The 18,672-nt window shown below is 41.9% G+C and overlaps 1 protein-coding gene across 1 annotated transcript; it reads right to left on the reverse strand.

The window, feature by feature from the left end:
• Positions 1 to 2,680: 2,680 nt before the first annotated feature.
• Positions 2,681 to 10,588, reverse strand: LOC128219289 (soluble scavenger receptor cysteine-rich domain-containing protein SSC5D-like). Its single transcript, XM_052927099.1, has 7 exons — positions 10,491 to 10,588; positions 9,939 to 10,104; positions 8,784 to 8,894; positions 5,786 to 5,896; positions 4,839 to 5,050; positions 3,938 to 4,073; positions 2,681 to 3,520 (listed from the first exon to the last, which is right to left on the reverse strand). Exons 1-7 carry the CDS (start codon positions 10,586 to 10,588, stop codon positions 2,681 to 2,683), a joined length of 1,674 nt encoding a protein of 557 aa, XP_052783059.1.
• Between the last annotated feature and the right edge of the window lie 8,084 nt (positions 10,589 to 18,672).

Here is an 18,672-nt window from a genome sequence, read left to right on the forward strand (position 1 = left end):
GTATTAGACAAGTTGTGTGTTGGACTCGTTGTGTATTAGACAAGTTGTGTGTTGGACTCGTTGTGTATTAGACAAGTTGTGTGTTGGACTCGTTGTGTATTAGACAAGTTGTGTGTTGGGCTCGTTGTGTATTAGACAAGTTGTGTGTTGGACTCGTAGTGTATTAGACAAGTTGTGTGTTGGGCTCGTTGTGTATTAGACAAGTTGTGTGTTGGGCTCGTTGTGTATTAGACAAGTTGTGTGTTGGGCTCGTTGTGTATTAGACATGTTGTGTGTTGGGCTCGTTGTGTATTAGGCGAGTTGTGTGTTGCAATCGTTGTGTATTAGACGAGTTGTGTGTTGCAATCGTTGTGTATTAGACAAGTTGTGTGTTGGACTCGTTGTGTTTTAGACGAGTTTTGTGTTGGGCTCGTTGTGTATTAGACAGGTTGTGTGATGGACTCGTTGTGTATTAGACAAGTTGTGTGTTGGACTCGTTGTGTATTAGACAAGTTGTGGGTTGGGCTCGTTGTGTATAAGACGAGGTGTGTGTTGGGCTCGTTGTGTATTAGAACACTTGTGTGTCAGATATATTTCTTAATCAAGGGATCGCATGTTACAACTATAGCTGTATTAAAGAGGATATGTTTACTACTACGTTATACGTTACCAAAAGTAACATATTTAGACATGATGATAGTTAAGTTAAAAAACCAGTCTCAAGTAAAATGATGGCCAAAAGTTAATTATGAATTACTTTTTGGATTTCAATTATCGTTTCTCGGACATAGATATGACTGATATTAGGCTAATCATTGCAGTTTTATAACTCTCAAATTTATCTTACCTGACATTACCAAGTGATAGACTCATTTCAGTGAATTTCTGGTAAAATTCTTAAATTTGAAAACCACATCGCTGAATTGGACTTATTAGCATTGTATCAATATCACTAGTGAATCTCTTCAACGATCAAAGCACTGAAGTTGTTTATGTGGCGTTTATCAAAAGCGACATGCTTGTAGCGTAAATTAATAAAGAAAGAAATCCTTTAAGATGTAAGATTGCGACAAAATGGGCGGCAAGTAGAACGCATGACGTAGATTTACTAACTTTTTAGAAAAATACATTTGTATTGAAAGAAGCAGATAACATAACACTGAATATATTTATGGATTTATTACCGCCCAAATCGAGTAATCGATGTCGGATCAACACACACAGCTGTAAGTAACATTTAAATACTTGCCAATATTAAAGTACTTAAATCAATGCAAGTGAAATATGAAGCTTACATGCACGGGCAGTGTAACTTGTCACTGCACACACTCTTTGGAGCCAGTTGATGTTGATTAAAGGCAAGATTCGCGGTATAACAACATGTACAGTGCCTAGTGCCACCGGTTACATTGTAATATGCTTATATACAGTCAAGTAATGTCGTTTTTTTTTCATTTATTTTTTTGTTGAACCGGCACACATTTAACTCTTGAGATGGAGTGATAAAGGCAGTATACAACTTCGTGAAGTCTGGTGAAGTCGGGCAGAAGGAAACTAACTTAACGGTATAAACTTAATTTTGAGGTTTGTTTTTGTTCATGAAACCAGAACAATGTATATGTCACACAACGATCCAAGATATTTCCGAGAACCAACACTAATGAAATATTTTTTGTCAAAGACAACTTTGTGTTAAAGCTTCAATCCTCGCACTGTCAATACATAACAAAAGAAGGCTGCATAAGTTCATATAAGGTTGTGTTTTTTTGCAAATAAACACGCCTTACCGTTTATTTTAAAAATGGTAATGTAGGTTTTTCAAACGATTTCTTGAACTTGAAGCTGAATGTTCGAACATTTGATTTCGTACAAAACAAATTACAGGCGAAAACAACCGCTCGAAGATAAATTCGATGTTATATCATCTATCAACTGTATGACTTTGTATTTAGAATTAACCGGAAAATTCACTTACCAATTAACTGAGTTTTTAAACCACCCACCTAAAGTCTTGTCAACAATCAAGCGTGTTCTTCACTCTTTATCCAGAAAACGGCCCGACTTCAAGCGAATCATACTGATCTCTGACAGTGAGGGGTGAATACAAAGGTATCATGAAACAAACTCGAAAATTGGAAAATTATTTAAAACCAATTTTATTTCATATTTGTTTTGCTTCCCCGTTATGAAATTCACAGTATAAAACGGCTTACATTTACAAATACAAATATCGAATAACTAAACTATCATCAAGTGTATTAGTTTCGCAGTACTAACAACTATATCTATAACATTTCTTATACATATTGATAGTCAATGAATTATGCAGTTTATCTATACACTGAATCACTTACGCAAAATATTTCGATTTTTAGGAGGGAGAGGGTTCAGGGGTCTGGTACTTGGGTTCAGGGCTCTGGTACAACTTGTAGTCTGATGGCGGGAGGGAGGGAGAGGGTTCAGTGGTCTGGTACAACTTGTAGTCTGATTGGGGAGGAAGGGAGGGAGGGAGGGAGAGGGTTCAGTGGTCTGGTACAACTTGTTGTCTGATGGGGGAGGAAGGGAGGGAGGGAGGGAGAGGGTTCAGTGGACTGGTACAACTTGTAGTCTGATTGGAGAGGGAGGGAGAGGGTTCAGTGGCCTGGTACAACTTGTAGTCTGATTGGGGGAGGGAGGGAGAGGGTTCAGTGGTCTGGTACAACTAATAGTCTGATGGGGGAGGAAGGGAGGGAGGGAGGGAGGGAGGGAGAGGGTTCAGTGATCTGATACAACTTGTAGTCTGATTGGGGAGGGAGGGAGAGGGTTCATTGGTATGGTACAACTTGTAGTTTGATTGGGGGAGGGAGGGAGAGAGTTCAGTGGTCTGGTACAACTTGTAGTCTGATTGGGGGAGGAAGGGAGGGAGGGAGGGAGAGGGTTCAATGGACTGGTGCAACTTGTAGTCTGATTGGGGGAGGAAGGCAGGGAGGGAGGGAGAGGGTTCAATGTTCGGGTCACAACTTGTAGTCTGATGGGGGAGAGGAGAGAGAGAGAGAGGGTTCAGTGGTCTGGTACATCTTGTAATCTGATTGGGGGAGGAAGGGAGGGAGGGAGGGAGAGGGTTCAGTGGTCTGGTACAACTTGTAGTCTGATGGGGAAGGAAGGGAGGGAGGGAGGGAGAGGGTTCAATGGTCGGGTCACAACTTGTAGTCTGATGGGGGAGGAAGGGAGAGGGTTCAGTGGTCTGGTATAACTTGTAGTATGATTGGGGGAGGAAGGGAGGGAGGGAGGGAGAGGGTTCAATGGTCGGGTCACAACTTGTAGTCTGATGGTGGAGGGAGGGAGGGAAAGGGTTCAGTGGTCTGGTACAACTTGTAGTCTGATTGGGGGAGGGAAGGAGGGAGGGAGGGAGGGAGGGAGGGAGAGGGTTCAATGGTTGGGTCACAACTTGTAGTCTGATGGGGGAGAGGAGAGAGAGAGAGGGTTCAATGGTCGGGTAACAACTTGAAATCTGATGGGGGAGGGAGGGAGAGGGTTCAATGGTCGGGTCACAACTTGTAGTCTGATGGGGGAGAGGAAGGAGTGGGTTCAGTGGTCGGGTTACAACTTGTAGTCTGATGGGGGAGAGGAGGAAGAAGTGGGTTCAGTGGTCGGGTAATAACTTGTAGTCTGATGAGGGAGAGGAAGGAGTGGGTTCAGTGGTCGGGTAACAACGTGTAGTCTGATGGGGGAGAGGAAGGAGAGGGTTCAATGTACGGGTAACAATTTGTAGTCTGATGGGGGAGGGAGGGAGGGAGGGAGGGAGGGAGAGGGTTCAATGATCGGGTCGGAACTTGTAGTCTGATGGGGGAGAGGAGGGAGAGGGTTCAGTGGTCGGGTCACAACGTGTAGTCTGATGAGGGAGAGGAGGGAGAGGGTTCAATGGTCGGGTCACAACGTGTAGTCTGATGGGGGAGAGGAAGGAGAGGGTTCAATGTACGGGTAACAATTTGTAGTCTGAGGAGGGAGGGAGGGAGGGAGGGAGGGAGGGAGAGGGTTCAATGGTCGGGTCACATCTTGTAGTCTGATGGGGGAGAGGAGGGAGAGGGTTCAGTGGTCGGGTCACATGCTGTAGTCTGTTGGGGGAGAGAAGGGAGAGGGTTCAATGGTCGGGAGACAATTTTTAGTCTGATTGGGGAGAGAAGGAGTGGGTTCAGTGGTCGGGTAAAAACGTGTAGTCTGATGGGAGAGGGAGGGAGACGGTTCAGTGGTCGGGTCATAACTTGTAGTCTGATGGGGGAGAGGAAGAAGAGGGTTCAGTGGTCGGGTTACAACGTGTAGTCTGATAGGGGAGGGAGGGAGAGTGTTCAATGGTCGTGTCACAACTTGTAGTCTGATGGGGGAGAGGAAGAAGAGGGTTCAGTGGTCGGGTAACAACGTGTAGGCTGATGGGGGAGGGAGGGGGAGGGTTCAATGGTCGGGTCACAACTTGTAGTATGATTGGGGAAAGGAAGAAGAGGGTTCAGAGGTCGCGTAACAACTTGTATTCTGATGGTGGAGAGGAAGCAGAGGGTTCAGTGGTCGGATCACAATTTGTAGTTTGATGGAGGAGAGGAAGGAGTGGGTTCAGTGGTCGGGTAACAACTTGTAGTCTGATGGGGGAGAGGAAGGAGTGGGTTCAATGATCGGGTCACAACTTGTAGTCTGATGGGGGAGAGGATGAAGAGGGTTCAGTGGTCGGGTAACAACGTGTAGTCCGATGGAGGAGGGAGGAGAGGGTTCAATGGTCGGGTCATAACTAGTAGTCTGATGGGGAAGAGGAAGAAGAGGGTTCAGTGGTCGGGTAACAACGTGTTGTCTGATGGGGAGGGAGGGAGAGGGTTCAATGGTCGGGTCACAACTTGTAGTCTGATGGGGGAGAGGAAGAAGAGGGTTCAGTGGTCGGGTAACAACGTATAGGCTGATGGAGGAGGGAGGGGGAGGGTTTAATGGTCGGGTCACAACTTGTAGTATGATGGGGGAAAGGAAGAAGAGGGTTCAGTGGTCGGGTAACAACGTGTAGGCTGATGGGGAGGGAGGGGGAGGGTTCAGTGGTCGGATCACAATTTGTAGTCTGATGGGGGAGAGGAAGGAGAGGGTTCAGTAATCGGGTAACAAGTTGTAGTCTGATGGGGGAGAGGATGGAGTTGGTTCAATGGTCGGGTAACAATTTGTAGTCTGATGGGGGAGGGAGGGAGGGAGGAAGGGAGGGAGAGGGTTCAATTGTCGGGTCACAACTTGTAGTCTAATGGGGGAGAGGAAGGAGAGGGTTCAGTGGTCGGGTTACAACTTGTAGTCTGATGGGGGAGAGGATGGAGAGGGTTTAATGGTCGGGTCATAACTTGTAGTTTGATGGGGGAGAGGAAAAAGAGGGTTCAGTGGTCGAGTAACATCTTGTAGTCTGATGGGGTAGAGGAAGAAGAGGGTTTAGTGGTCGGGTCACAACTTGTAGTCTGATGGGGGAGAGGAAGGAGAGGATTCAATGGTTTGGTAACAACGTGTAGTCTGATGGGGGAGGGAGGGAGAGGGTTCAGTGGTCGGGTGATAACTTGAAGTCTGGTGGGGTAGAGGAAGAAGAGGGTTCAGTGGTCGGGTAATAACTTGTAGTCTGATGGGGAAGAGGAAGAAGAGGGTTCAGTGGTCGGGTAATAACTTGTAGTCTGATTGGGGAGAGGAAGGAGTGGGTTCAGTGGTCGGGTCAAAACTTGAAGTCTGATGGGGGAGAGGAAGAAGAAGGTGTAATGGTCGAGTAACAACTTTTAGTCTGATGGGGGAGAGGAAGGAGTGGGTTTAGTGGTCGGGTAACAACTTGTAGTCTGATGAGGGAGAGGACGAAGAGGGTGTAATGGTCGAGTAACAACTTGTAGTCTGATGGTGGAGAGGAAGGAGTGGGTTTAGTGGTCGGGTCACAACTTGAAGTCTGATAAGGGAGAGGAAGAAGAGGGTGTAATGGTCGAGTAAAAACTTGTAGTCTGATGGGGGAGAGGAAGGAGTGGGTTTAGTGGTCGGGTAACAACTTGTAATCTGATGGGGGAGAGGAAGGAGTGAGTTTAGTGGTCAGGTAACAACCTGTATTCTGATGGTGGAGAGGAAGAAGAGGGTTCAGTGGTCGGATCACAATTTGTAGTCTGATGGGGGAGAGGAAGGATTGGTTCAGTGGTCGGGTAACAACTTGTAGTCTGATGGGGGCAGAGGAAGGAGAGGGTTCAGTGGTCGGGTAACAACTTGTAGTCTGATGGGGGAGAGGAAGGCGTGGGTTCAATGGTCGGGTAACAATTTGTAGTCTGATGGGGGAGGGAGGGAGGGAGGGAGGGAGGGAGAGGGTTCAATGGTCGGGTCACAACTTGTAGTCTGATGGCGGAGATGAAGGAGAGGATTCAATGGTCTGGTTACAACTTGTAGTCTGATGGGGGAGAGGAGGGAGAGGGTTTAATAGTCGGGTCATAACTTATAGTCTGATGGGGGAGGGTGGGAAAGGGTTCAGTGGTCGAGTAACAACTTGTAGTCTGATGGGGGAGAGGAAGAAGAGGGTTCAGTGTTCGAGTAACAACGTGAGGTCTGATGAAGGAGGGAGGGAGAGGGTTCAGTGGTCGGGTCACAACTTGTAGTCTAATGGGGGAGAGGAAGGAGAGGATTCAATGGTCGGGTAACAATGTGTATTCTGATGGTGGAGAGGAAGCAGAGGGTTCAGTGGTCGGATCACAATTTGTAGTTTGATGGAGGAGAGGAAGGAGTGGGTTCAGTGGTCGGGTAACAACTTGTAGTCTGATGGGGGAGAGGAAGGAGTGGGTTCAATGATCGGGTCACAACTTGTAGTCTGATGGGGGAGAGGAAGAAGAGGGTTCAGTGGTCGGGTAACAACGTGTAGTCCGATGGAGGATTGAGGAGAGGGTTCAATGGTCGGGTCATAACTAGTAGTCTGATGGGGAAGAGGAAGAAGAGGGTTCAGTGGTCGGGTAACAACGTGTTGTCTGATGGGGGAGGGAGGGAGAGGGTTCAATGGTCGGGTCACAACTTGTAGTCTGATGGGGGAGAGGAAGAAGAGGGTTCAGTGGTCGGGTAACAACGTATAGGCTGATGGAGGAGGGAGGGGGAGGGTTCAATGGTCGGGTCACAACTTGTAGTATGATGGGGGAAAGGAAGAAGAGGGTTCAGTGGTCGGGTAACAACGTGTAGGCTGATGGGGAGGGAGGGGGAGGGTTCAGTGGTCGGATCACAATTTGTAGTCTGATGGGGGAGAGGAAGGAGAGGGTTCAGTAATCGGGTAACAAGTTGTTGTCTGATGGGGGAGAGGAAGGAGTGGGTTCAATGGTCGGGTAACAATTTGTAGTCTGATGGGGGAGGGAGGGAGGGAGGAAGGGAGGGAGAGGGTTCAATTGTCGGGTCACAACTTGTAGTCTAATGGGGGAGAGGAAGGAGAGGGTTCAGTGGTCGGGTTACAACTTGTAGTCTGATGGGGGAGAGGAGGGAGAGGGTTTAATGGTCGGGTCATAACTTGTAGTTTGATGGGGGAGAGGAAGAAGAGGGTTCAGTGGTCGAGTAACATCTTGTAGTCTGATGGGGGAGAGGAAGAAGAGGGTTCAGTGATCGGGTCACAACTTGTAGTCTGATGGGGGAGAGGAAGGAGAGGATTCAGTGGTTTGGTAACAACGTGTAGTCTGATGGGTGAGAGGAAGAAGAGGGTTCAGTGATCGGGTCACAACTTGTAGTCTGATGGGGAAGAGGAAGAAGAGGGTTCAGTGGTCGGGTGATAACTTGTAGTCTGGTGGGGTAGAGGAAGAAGAGGGTTCAGTGGTCGGGTAATAACTTGTTGTCTGATGGGGAAGAGGAAGAAGAGGGTTCAGTGGTCGGGTAATAACTTGTAGTCTGATTGGGGAGAGGAAGGAGTGGGTTCAGTGGTCGGGTCAAAACTTGAAGTCTGATGGGGGAGAGGAAGAAGAAGGTGTAATGGTCGAGTAACAACTTGTAGTATGATGGGGGAAAGGAAGAAGAGGGTTCAGTGGTCGGGTAACAACGTGTAGGCTGATGGGGAGGGAGGGGGAGGTTCAGTGGTCGGATCACAATTTGTAGTCTGATGGGGGAGAGGAAGGAGAGGGTTCAGTAATCGGGTAACAAGTTGTTGTCTGATGGGGGAGAGGAAGGAGTGGGTTCAATGGTCGGGTAACAATTTGTAGTCTGATGGGGGAGGGAGGGAGGGAGGAAGGGAGGGAGAGGGTTCAATTGTCGGGTCACAACTTGTAGTCTAATGGGGGATAGGAAGGAGAGGGTTCAGTGGTCGGGTTACAACTTGTAGTCTGATGGGGGAGAGGAGGGAGAGGGTTTAATGGTCGGGTCATAACTTGTAGTTTGATGGGGGAGAGGAAGAAGAGGGTTCAGTGGTCGAGTAACATCTTGTAGTCTGATGGGGGAGAGGAAGAAGAGGGTTCAGTGGTCGGGTCACAACTTGTAGTCTGATGGGGGAGAGGAAGAAGAGGATTCAGTGGTTTGGTAACAACGTGTAGTCTGATGGGGAAGAGGAAGAAGAGGGTTCAGTGGTCGGGTGATAACTTGTAGTCTGGTTGGGTAGAGGAAGAAGAGGGTTAATTGGTCGGGTAATAACTTGTAGTCTGATGGGGAAGAGGAAGAAGAGGGTTCAGTGGTCGGGTAATAACTTGTAGTCTGATTGGGGAGAGGAAGGAGTGGGTTCAGTGGTCGGGTCAAAACTTGAAGTCTGATGGGGGAGAGGAAGAAGAAGGTGTAATGGTCGAGTAACAACTTTTAGTCTGATGGGGGAGAGGAAGGAGTGGGTTTAGTGGTCGGGTAACAACTTGTAGTCTGATGAGGGAGAGGACGAAGAGGGTGTAATGGTCGAGTAACAACTCGTAGTCTGATGGGGGAGAGGAAGGAGTGGGTTTAGTGGTCGGGTCACAACTTGAAGTCTGATGGGGGAGAGGAAGAAGAGGGTGTAATGGTCGAGTAAAAACGTGTAGTCTGATGGGGGAGAGGAAGGAGTGGGTTTAGTGGTCGGGTAACAACTTGTAATCTGATGGGGGAGAGGAAGGAGTGAGTTTTGTGGTCGGGTAACAACTTGTATTCTGATGGTGGAGAGGAAGAAGAGGGTTCAGTGGTCGGATCACAATTTGTAGTCTGATGGGGGAGAGGAAGGATTGGTTCAGTGGTCGGGTAACAACTTGTAGTCTGATGGGGGCAGAGGAAGGAGAGGGTTCAGTGGTCGGGTAACAACTTGTAGTCTGATGGGGGAGAGGAAGGCGTGTGTTCAATGGTCGGGTAGCAATTTGTAGTCTGATGGGGGAGGGAGGGAGGGAGGGAGGGAGAGGGTTCAATGGTCGGGTCACAACTTGTAGTCTGATGGCGGAGAGGAAGGAGAGGATTCAATGGTCTGGTTACAACTTGTAGTCTGATGGGGGAGAGGAGTGAGAGGGTTTAATAGTCGGGTCATAACTTAAAGTCTGATGGGGGGAGGGAGGGAAAGGGTTCAGTGGTCGAGTAACAACGTGTAGTCTGATGGGGGAGAGGAAGAAGAGGATTCAATGGTCGGGTAACAATGTGTTATCTGATGGGGAAGAGGAAGAAGAGGGTTCAGTGGTCGGGTGATAACTTATAGTCTGATGGGGTAGAAAAAGAAGAGGGTTCAGTGGTCGGATAATAACTTGTAGTCTAAGAAGAGGAAGAAGAGGGTTCAGTGGTCGGGTAATAACTTGTAGTCTGATGGGGGAGAGGAAGGATTGGGTTTAGTGGTCGGGTCACAACTTGTAGTTTGATGGGGGAGAGGAGGGAAAGTGTGTGTGCAATGGTCGAGTACCAACGTGTAATCTGATGGGGGGGGGGGGGGGGGAGAGGGTGTAATGGTCGAGTAACAACTTGTAGTCTGATGGGGAAGATGAAAACGAGGGTGCAATGGTCGGGTAACAACATGTAGTCTGATGGGGGAGAGGAAGAAGAGGGTGCAATCGTCGGGTCACAGCTTGTAGTCTGATGGGGGAGATGAAGAAGAGGGTGCAATGGTCGGGTAACAACGTGTAGTCTGATGGGGGAGAGGAGGGAGAGGCTTCAATGGTCGGATCACAACTTGTAGTCTGATGAGATAGAGGAGGGAGAAGGTTCAATGGTCGAGTCACACCTTGTAGACTGATGGAGGAATGAGTGGGTTTATTAATAAATGAAAACAATGGTCATAATTAACAGTCTTCAAACTCACCGGCTTGAAGTCGAATAATACCAATAAAGCAACCCAGTAACTACTCAAACAACAGCAAGAGCAACATAATATAAGTATACGGTTCATTCCAATAAAATGTTGGGAGACGTAAATCAAAGCAATCTCATCCCAAACTATGCCCTATGTTGATCTACGGATTGTTCGCTTGTCACAAATTGCAGGTTTAACGGGAATGTACAACACTCGATGTCCACTAAATTGGCGTTAACGTCACAGGCCTTGTGGTTTCGATTTGCTCAGCAAACTACGTTTCACTGATTAAATAGGATTGATTGGAATGTTTAAAAATGCCTACACTGACAACGGAGGGCAAATGTATTTATCCTTGTACGTACGTTCGTCCGTGCATCCGCCCGTCTGTCTGTATGTCTGTCTATCCGTCCGTCTGGACATATTGTGTCTCGCGTATCTTCAAAATATTTTCCTGAATGATGACCTTTTTTCCAAAACTTGAAACAGCATGTTAATTTGTGCATCAGGGGTTGTTTGAATAAGGGAGTTAAGTCGTAACTTTTATAATCTAAAATCTTTATTATAAACGTCAAGACGTGTTTATTTCCTCAACATTGTGTTCATTTTTAGTACTGGCTAAAGTTCGTTTAACTCAAATATAATAAGGCAAAATAACAAAAAAACGAGACTTCGGTAATTCCAAGGTACGACTGAAATCGACTCAGACCTTTATTGCAACGGCCCCGTTTGGGTTTGTGTGGCGATGTAACCGGTAAGGGTTAAGTAGTGTTGACCTTGACTTAGTTAAACAAAAACACTGTTGCGCGCAACGTCATAAGGTCACATAGGTACAAAATTGTGCAGGGATGTTAACCAGACAGCAAGTAAAGCTGTGTACCTATGAACCTATATGTTGCTTCACCAAATGAATGCAATGTTATGGCCCGTGACTAAGTGAAAATATGTCATATAAAGCATGCAATTTTGTGTCGCATAAGGTTCCAATAGTATGAGAGCCCAAGTCATAAAACTTGACAGCAATGTAAACAAGCATGTAAAGCTGTACAAATGACGTATAACGTGTGCCTGTCCCTCCAGTTAAAGTAAAGTACTGCCATTGACTTAGTTAACAAGAATGCCCAGCAGAGTTATTGCCCAAAAAAAATAATTAAAAACAAATGTCTTGTTTTTAGATGTGTATATTTCGAAGTGTAAAGTTTCTTATTTCCTATTTTGCTCCCATCCTTGTTGTGGTAAATTTAATGCACGTCCGTCGACTTTAAACTGTATTATGGCCGGTGCGTATGTGCGGCATCATGGCCGCATCTGTGTCCTACACTATTCACACATCTAGGTACTTATTGTTTCGCTTATTAATACATGCGAAATATATGACTTGATGGCAAATATTAAATAAGACATTTGTCTTTAAAGATCTGTTAAAGATTGACACCAACATATATTTCTTGAACACTTAAACTTTAATAATGTCTGACGTTTCAGCGCTACGCCTTCATTAGTTGATGAAACAGTCATAGAAAAGAAGTACACTGGTTAATGAATTCACATCGTATAACATACAGACAGACAGGGGATTAGAGAGACAGACAAGGGCAATTACAAATGCCCTGAATTCAAATCATATCCCTTTTTAAATGTTTTATTTCCTATGATATACAACCATTTGTACTCTTTGAACAGGACAGTGTAGTGAGTGTACAGCAGCCTTCTACAACTGTCTGACTTATTCTCTAATGACACAAAAACAATTTACAATTGCATTTGTGTTTATAAGATATAGTTGAAGGAAACACACAATGACAATGTGTTTAACTGAAAAGCGTTATTGTTAATATATGTGTATATATATATATATATATATATATATATATATATATATATATATATATATATATATATATATATATATATATATTAACAATAAGGCTTTTTAGTGTTTTCAATTTTAAAGTTTTTTTTGACAACGTACCTATTTTGCTTCACCACTCACATGACAACTATCCTAGAGCTATCATTCATATCGTTTATTCTGATTCTAATAGCAACACAATAATTGAACACTGAGTTCTTGTGGTAAGTGTAAACCTTCACACTTAATACATCGAATGTGTTTGAACGGGCGAGAATGTCAGGCAATATTCCGAATATGGTGAAATTGCTTTGATAACCACACAAAGATCAACAAGCTTTTCCTGTTGGATTATGTGCCTAATGCGTCAGATAACATCCATTATTCAGCAGACACATAAATGAAGGAAGCCCGCTATATTTTAGCCTCTTCTATTTGAGTCGCTTTGGTCATTTTCCATTATACGATAGGCAATGCATCGATAACAACGAAGGGAATACGTTGTTTGGTGTGTTTTTAACCTATAAGTAAGCTGAAACATAACAGCAGTTGGTCGTGTAATGCATGCACACACATCTTGTACAGATGAATTAAGGGTGTGTTTGTCTTCTGGCCAGAGGTAAGAAGTAGCCTCATTAAAGTAGACTACGAATTAGTTGGCGTGTTGGTATACTAAGACGAATATATGTAACTACAGATTTCACAATACGGCCCGGGTCTAAATACATGGTTTAACTACACGTTAAACAGATATGCATATTCACATTTGGGACACACTTATATTGGTTGTGAATAAATGAAATCAATGCCTTAATCCATTCGTTAAGTCTTTTGCTTCATGTTTTTGTGTGTTTAAGAGTTGGGATTAGTATGAATACGTGTTTGTCACGAAAGTTTGCCCATTGTCTACACACTCAACAACGTAGGATGGCGCTTTAATAACTCTTTAAAATAATTTAAATCAATAGTAACTACAATTACTTCCTGGTTCGAAAAATGCAAATACCTTTCTAAAAATAAGAAGGCGACATTATTGTTCTGATAAAGACTAACAAGTTCACACATAAGACCATCCAATTCTTGTTGATCTGCGTTTGAATGTGTTTCCAATAAACTAATTTCCATTAAAATATCCTTTGAAGCTTTTAATGTTTCCTTATCTCATGAATAAACGGCTATATGTACTGCTCTATCATCCCGTGTGATTCGACAGAGTATCACATGCACAATACACTGGCAGAGTATCAGTCCACATATAAAGTAAATAATCGCCCATGTTCCCTTGTTACATTTAATGTCAAAACATTCCTGTTGATATAATATATCGGAATTTTATAAAGTTGAGCAGAAGTTAGGGACATAACAGAGAAACTAATATATCAATTATTATATGAAGTTATTGGCTGCATTTTAATTAATTGAGTTAGTTTAGTTAGCTTCAAGCAAATACAATGGTATTCATAGGATTTGCAAATGAATTGATTACAAGGAAATATAATGAGATCATCAACCAGCCAACATGTTTAGAGATGATCACAATCGATTGAACTCAGTCATGTGGGTGGGGTATATAGTAAATTTATATCCCAAGGAAATAATTTCAAATTGTGCATATGCCTTATTCCAGTAGCAAACTTTGACCAAAACCGGAAGCTGGCAATATGTGTTTTGTTGTTTGGGGGGAAAGGCACTCCTCTAGAGCAACTGCACCGACAGTGCGTGCAATTAAATGCACTGTGTGTCGCTAAATTGATTTTTAGAACTTTTTAACACGTGCCCGACCATGCTTAAGTCAAAAGAGTAACCAATTCACATCCGCATGGACCTTTCGAATAACGTTTCGGCTGGACTATTGGACCGCGCTACATGATAACACACACAATAAATCTAAAGCTAAGAAGCGTGTAAATGGACGTATAATGCATGTCTGGACTTCCTTTCGTGAAATCAGCCCATTTATGACTCGTTCCCTAACTCATAGTGATATTTGAAACAAGCATTGCAGCCTAAAAGGCACTATTAAAGTGTCATATTCATGGACACATTAATGTCGTTTTTTCTTGGCCAAGACACACACGCACACGCACACGCACTTACCTATATCCTTTCTAAGTCGTTCAAGCCTAAATTGGTGTACTGGTGTGACGAAACGGAATGCGTCGTTATGATCATATCAACATAATGCTTACCTACGATAACCTCCTTGTCATGCACCTTAGAACGATAAAATGATAACATGTATTATTTTAATAATATAACACTATTTTTTTCCCTGTACTTTAACTGCAAATTAAAATTAACTTACGCTGTGCACATAAAGTCGAGGTCATTGCATTTAGGTTGGTACATAAAGGCTCTGCTGCCATATGCTGTAAATATTCTTTTCTCCGAATTAAATGTTTTGTAAATTTAAACATTTTATTGGAATGTATGTTATTACCTTTGATACTATATAATGAACACACAGCAGAATATGGTCCTTAAGATATCTTGAGTAGTAAATAATGATATTATTGGACATCGTTAAGCTTAACCGACGCTCATCATTATCAGGAGATGGTTGCCGCCGAGATACATGCATCATGTAGCAGGTAATAAGTGCCAACGGTATTATTCCGATCAGAGCCATGTTGACACTGTCAGGCCCACTCAGGTCAGCCCTCTCTTTGGTAGTATGCTGATTACATGGCGCCAAGGCCACTCCTTTTTTATTGTTTGGTTTACAAGAATTTTTAAATCTTACATACTATGCATATAAAACATCTATGAAATTGACTATAAAACATATTTACATGTATAAACTACACTTTTTATCAAAGATACATTGAATATCACTCAGCAAACATTTGTTTAGGTTTAAGGGTATGCTAAAGCAAAAGTGAATGCAGAACACTTTAAAACTGACCAATATTAAATTGAAAAAAGAGAAGGCGAATTTTACGCATTAAAATACACAAAAAATGCACTGTATTAACACAATACATTACATTTTCTAAACATTGCTTCAGTTATTTCAATTTTGGAAAATGTCAATAAAGTGAAATAATTACCAAATAAAGAAGTAACATTTTATGAAGACATTTTAGCTTTAATTTTGTGAAAACAATTCCTGAAAAACTAAAAACTAGACCTAGATTTAAGTTTTAATATCCCAATTCAAAACTTGCAGCAAATTACCACATCAGTACATAAAAATCACATAGCAAAATAATTAATCTAACATGTGACTTAACTTTATGTACCAATGATAGCAAACTGACAGAGAAATCCATAATTATGTATCGGATATTTTCATATTCTCCCAACTCCGCCATTTTGTGTATACATGCGTTCACAGGGCATCTATACTTCATGCTTGTTTATTATTCATTTTAAAGAGTATTCCTTGGTTACAACAACAATTCTCATTTATAGTGAAATAGTACATTACAAATTGAAATGGACTTATTCAAAATAGTTTTCCGTGTTGTTTTATTTAAATGTTTTGCACACAACTCCCGGCATTAGTAAATGTCATTGACACATGTGTTCAACTCGTTCATTGTTTTTACTCTACTATTAACCCAACCATAAATAAACATGTAATCTAGAATGAACACAAGCTTTACATTGACTCAATGACAAGTATTTCCAAACCATTCTGTGATTTAAAATTCATAAACACCACCGACTGAACTTGTGAAACTAGGTCACCGGTGTCAACTTAGAAATTTTACTTTCGATTTCACCACTCACACTTAGTGCACTGTTATTTGATATTTAACCATAAAATGTTATAAAATGTTTTTCTCACACATAATTATCAGATATGTGTGTCTACTAATTCGATGGCAGCCGCTGACACTTCTATTTTTTATATAAACAACACTATTTTCATGACCTAAATTGGCGGGGAAAAACAACAATAACGTGACAGTTATTGTTTGTGTCAGCTGTTAAATTTGCCAATGTTTATTGCTATTGTTATTTTAACAACTCCTGCATATTTTAATTATGTCATACAAAGAATGACTGCTATCGTCAATTCCGCCATTGCCAACCGCGCTGCCATTACAGTTGACTGGCTCACATGGTATCAATATATATTGGCGAATACGGCTACGGAACAACAAACCAGTCGAGATCTACTGCATTCGTACTCTTATCTATTGGGTTTTTTTTCGTTCCGCACCAAACTCAATACGGTCGGGAAAATAATTTTGAAAAAAAAAAGTGAAATTCATTTTATATATTTTTTTTTGGTACTTTTCGGAAAATTAGACCCGCCGGATTTGTAAACCAATTTATAAAAATCTAGTGGCCTAACAGATAAAAGAATCAACGGGTTTTTCCTAGTGATTACTCAAGCGAATTGCTCGACGATTTGCAATTATTCAACGCAAGAAATAATGACGGAAACTCGCCATGTGGTACAATAATGTTTGTAAATTGAAGCTGCTTTTGAACAATTCATTGAACACAGCAGTCGAAGTCAATTGTCGGTTGGGAAAACTTTAGCTTATCAACTCATGATATTTTGCAGGAAATAACGTTCAAATATGATTTTTCTTTTATAACCCAAACATTAAACATAGTTGAAAAAGGGATAAAAAACGGGTCGACTTTAAGCCATTTTGCTTCACTCACAATTGCTGTCATTGTTTGGATTATGCATTAGAAATCCTTACGTTCCCTTTGAAGAAACAATCTTACTGCCAACCTTTGTTCACCTTATCGGGCCAGGAATTGAGTGGGGTCACCACTTTCGGTATGCGTTGAAAACGCTCTAACGCATCTTCTATTGTGATGTCCATTCCTTGAAAATGGAGGAAAACCGGCGACGAGTCTGTTCTGTTGTGTTTCCTTTTTAGAGATGAATACGCGTGATATTAAAACAATCGAGGATTGTAGATATCATTACAGAATCTTATGTGGTGTGCTAACAAGAAAGTTCTGAACCAAATCAAACCCTGATAATCTAAAATTTGCATAACTTGCTTCCTCTCATTGTATGATAGTCTTTATAAATGAAATAAAATGAGTCGCTGAAGTGACAAGCTTGATGTTGTATATGAAAGAGAACATTTTCACACCACGGAAAGGTCTCGTGTGATTCCCAAATAAAATTACCAAAATTAATGAAGTTGTTAAAATTCATCAAAAAGATGAATAAGTGCCGAAATATTGGCAATGGTTCTTATAAAGGATACCGAGTTTAATTTGAAATAAATGAGCATAAAACACTGTATTTCTACCTTATGAGGTGATAGAAAATCACTGTAAATCTTTTAGCATTCACATGGCGGGTAATCATTGGAGCCATAACATTTTGTTATGTGTTGAAAATGCTCCAACGCGTCTTCCGTTATAGTGCCAATGAGTAGAATATGGATGTAAACAGTGAATATGGTTTCTTATTTTTCATTTTTAGAGGTTTATACGAGTAAATTTAAAACAATGGAGAATGTAGTTCCACATAGGAATGGCCATGAGCTGTTCTAAATGTAAAAGTTCTGAAAAAAAATAATATCTGATCGTCTAGAGCTTGCATAACTTGCTAGACGTTAGTGTTGACAACGTAAAAATCTGGATTTTCGTGAGAATTGTTCTCGTACCTTAGGTTTAAGCATGTTCTTTACATGTGTGTGGCTTTATTATTGACAAAAGGTTGTCGCGTTACAAATTTTAGAACTTTATTTGTTATACTTGCTGCACTATGCTCAATTTTCTGAACGTTGTGGTGCCAATGAATAGGTTATGGTGCTCATGCATTGTAATTTAGTAGGAAACGAATTGTGAAAAAACTGTAGCAATTTCATAACGTGAAAATTAACAATTAACTGAATTAATATCATTTTCGATTTTTTTAAAGTATGAGCAACTACCACACTGTTCATTTTGTGTCTAATAAATTGGTATTTAAAAGCAAATGATCGTCGTAATTACAATTCTGTATTTCCAGGTATTATAAGGCAAAATCTAACGATTGTGTTTACATATTTTCAGATGGGTGTCTTTAAAGTGAAAAAGAGGCGGGAATATTCATATTACAGTCAATCACCTAAATTAACAAGCACTCCCTTGCCATCTCTGAAAAAAAGATTCCTTCGTTTGCATTTGGATGATTTCAGTTTTGTGGGTAGATAATTCAGCTTGTTTTATCAGCGAAAGAAACCGTGCTCGTTTAGTAACTATCTTTTTTTTCCAATGCTGCAAGGGAGGAAACTGTTTTTTCTAAGATGACAAGGGAGTGCTTCTTTATTTAGGTGAATTGACTGTAAAATACTTTTTCTTGCAAATTTTGAGACGACCATTTTCTATCAAGTATTAATTTATTAGACACCAAATGAACCTTAAAGTCCGCGAAGCTGTGTAGTAGAAGGTCATACTTAAAAACGGTCGAAAATGATATTAATTCAGTTAATTATTAATTTTTACGTTATGAAATTGCTACAGTTTTTTCACAATTCGTTTCCTACTAAATTACTATGCATGAGCACCACAACCTATTCATTGGCACCACAACGTTCAGAAAATCGAGCATAGTGCAGCAAGTATAACAAATAAAGTTCTAAATTTTGTAACGCGACAACCTTTTGTCAATAAAAAAGCCACACATGTAAAGAAAATGCTTAAACCTAAGGTACGAGAACAATTCTCACGAAAATCCATATGT

This window comes from Mya arenaria, chromosome 15, assembly GCF_026914265.1.
Source record: "Mya arenaria isolate MELC-2E11 chromosome 15, ASM2691426v1".
Taxonomy (NCBI): domain Eukaryota; kingdom Metazoa; phylum Mollusca; class Bivalvia; order Myida; family Myidae; genus Mya; species Mya arenaria.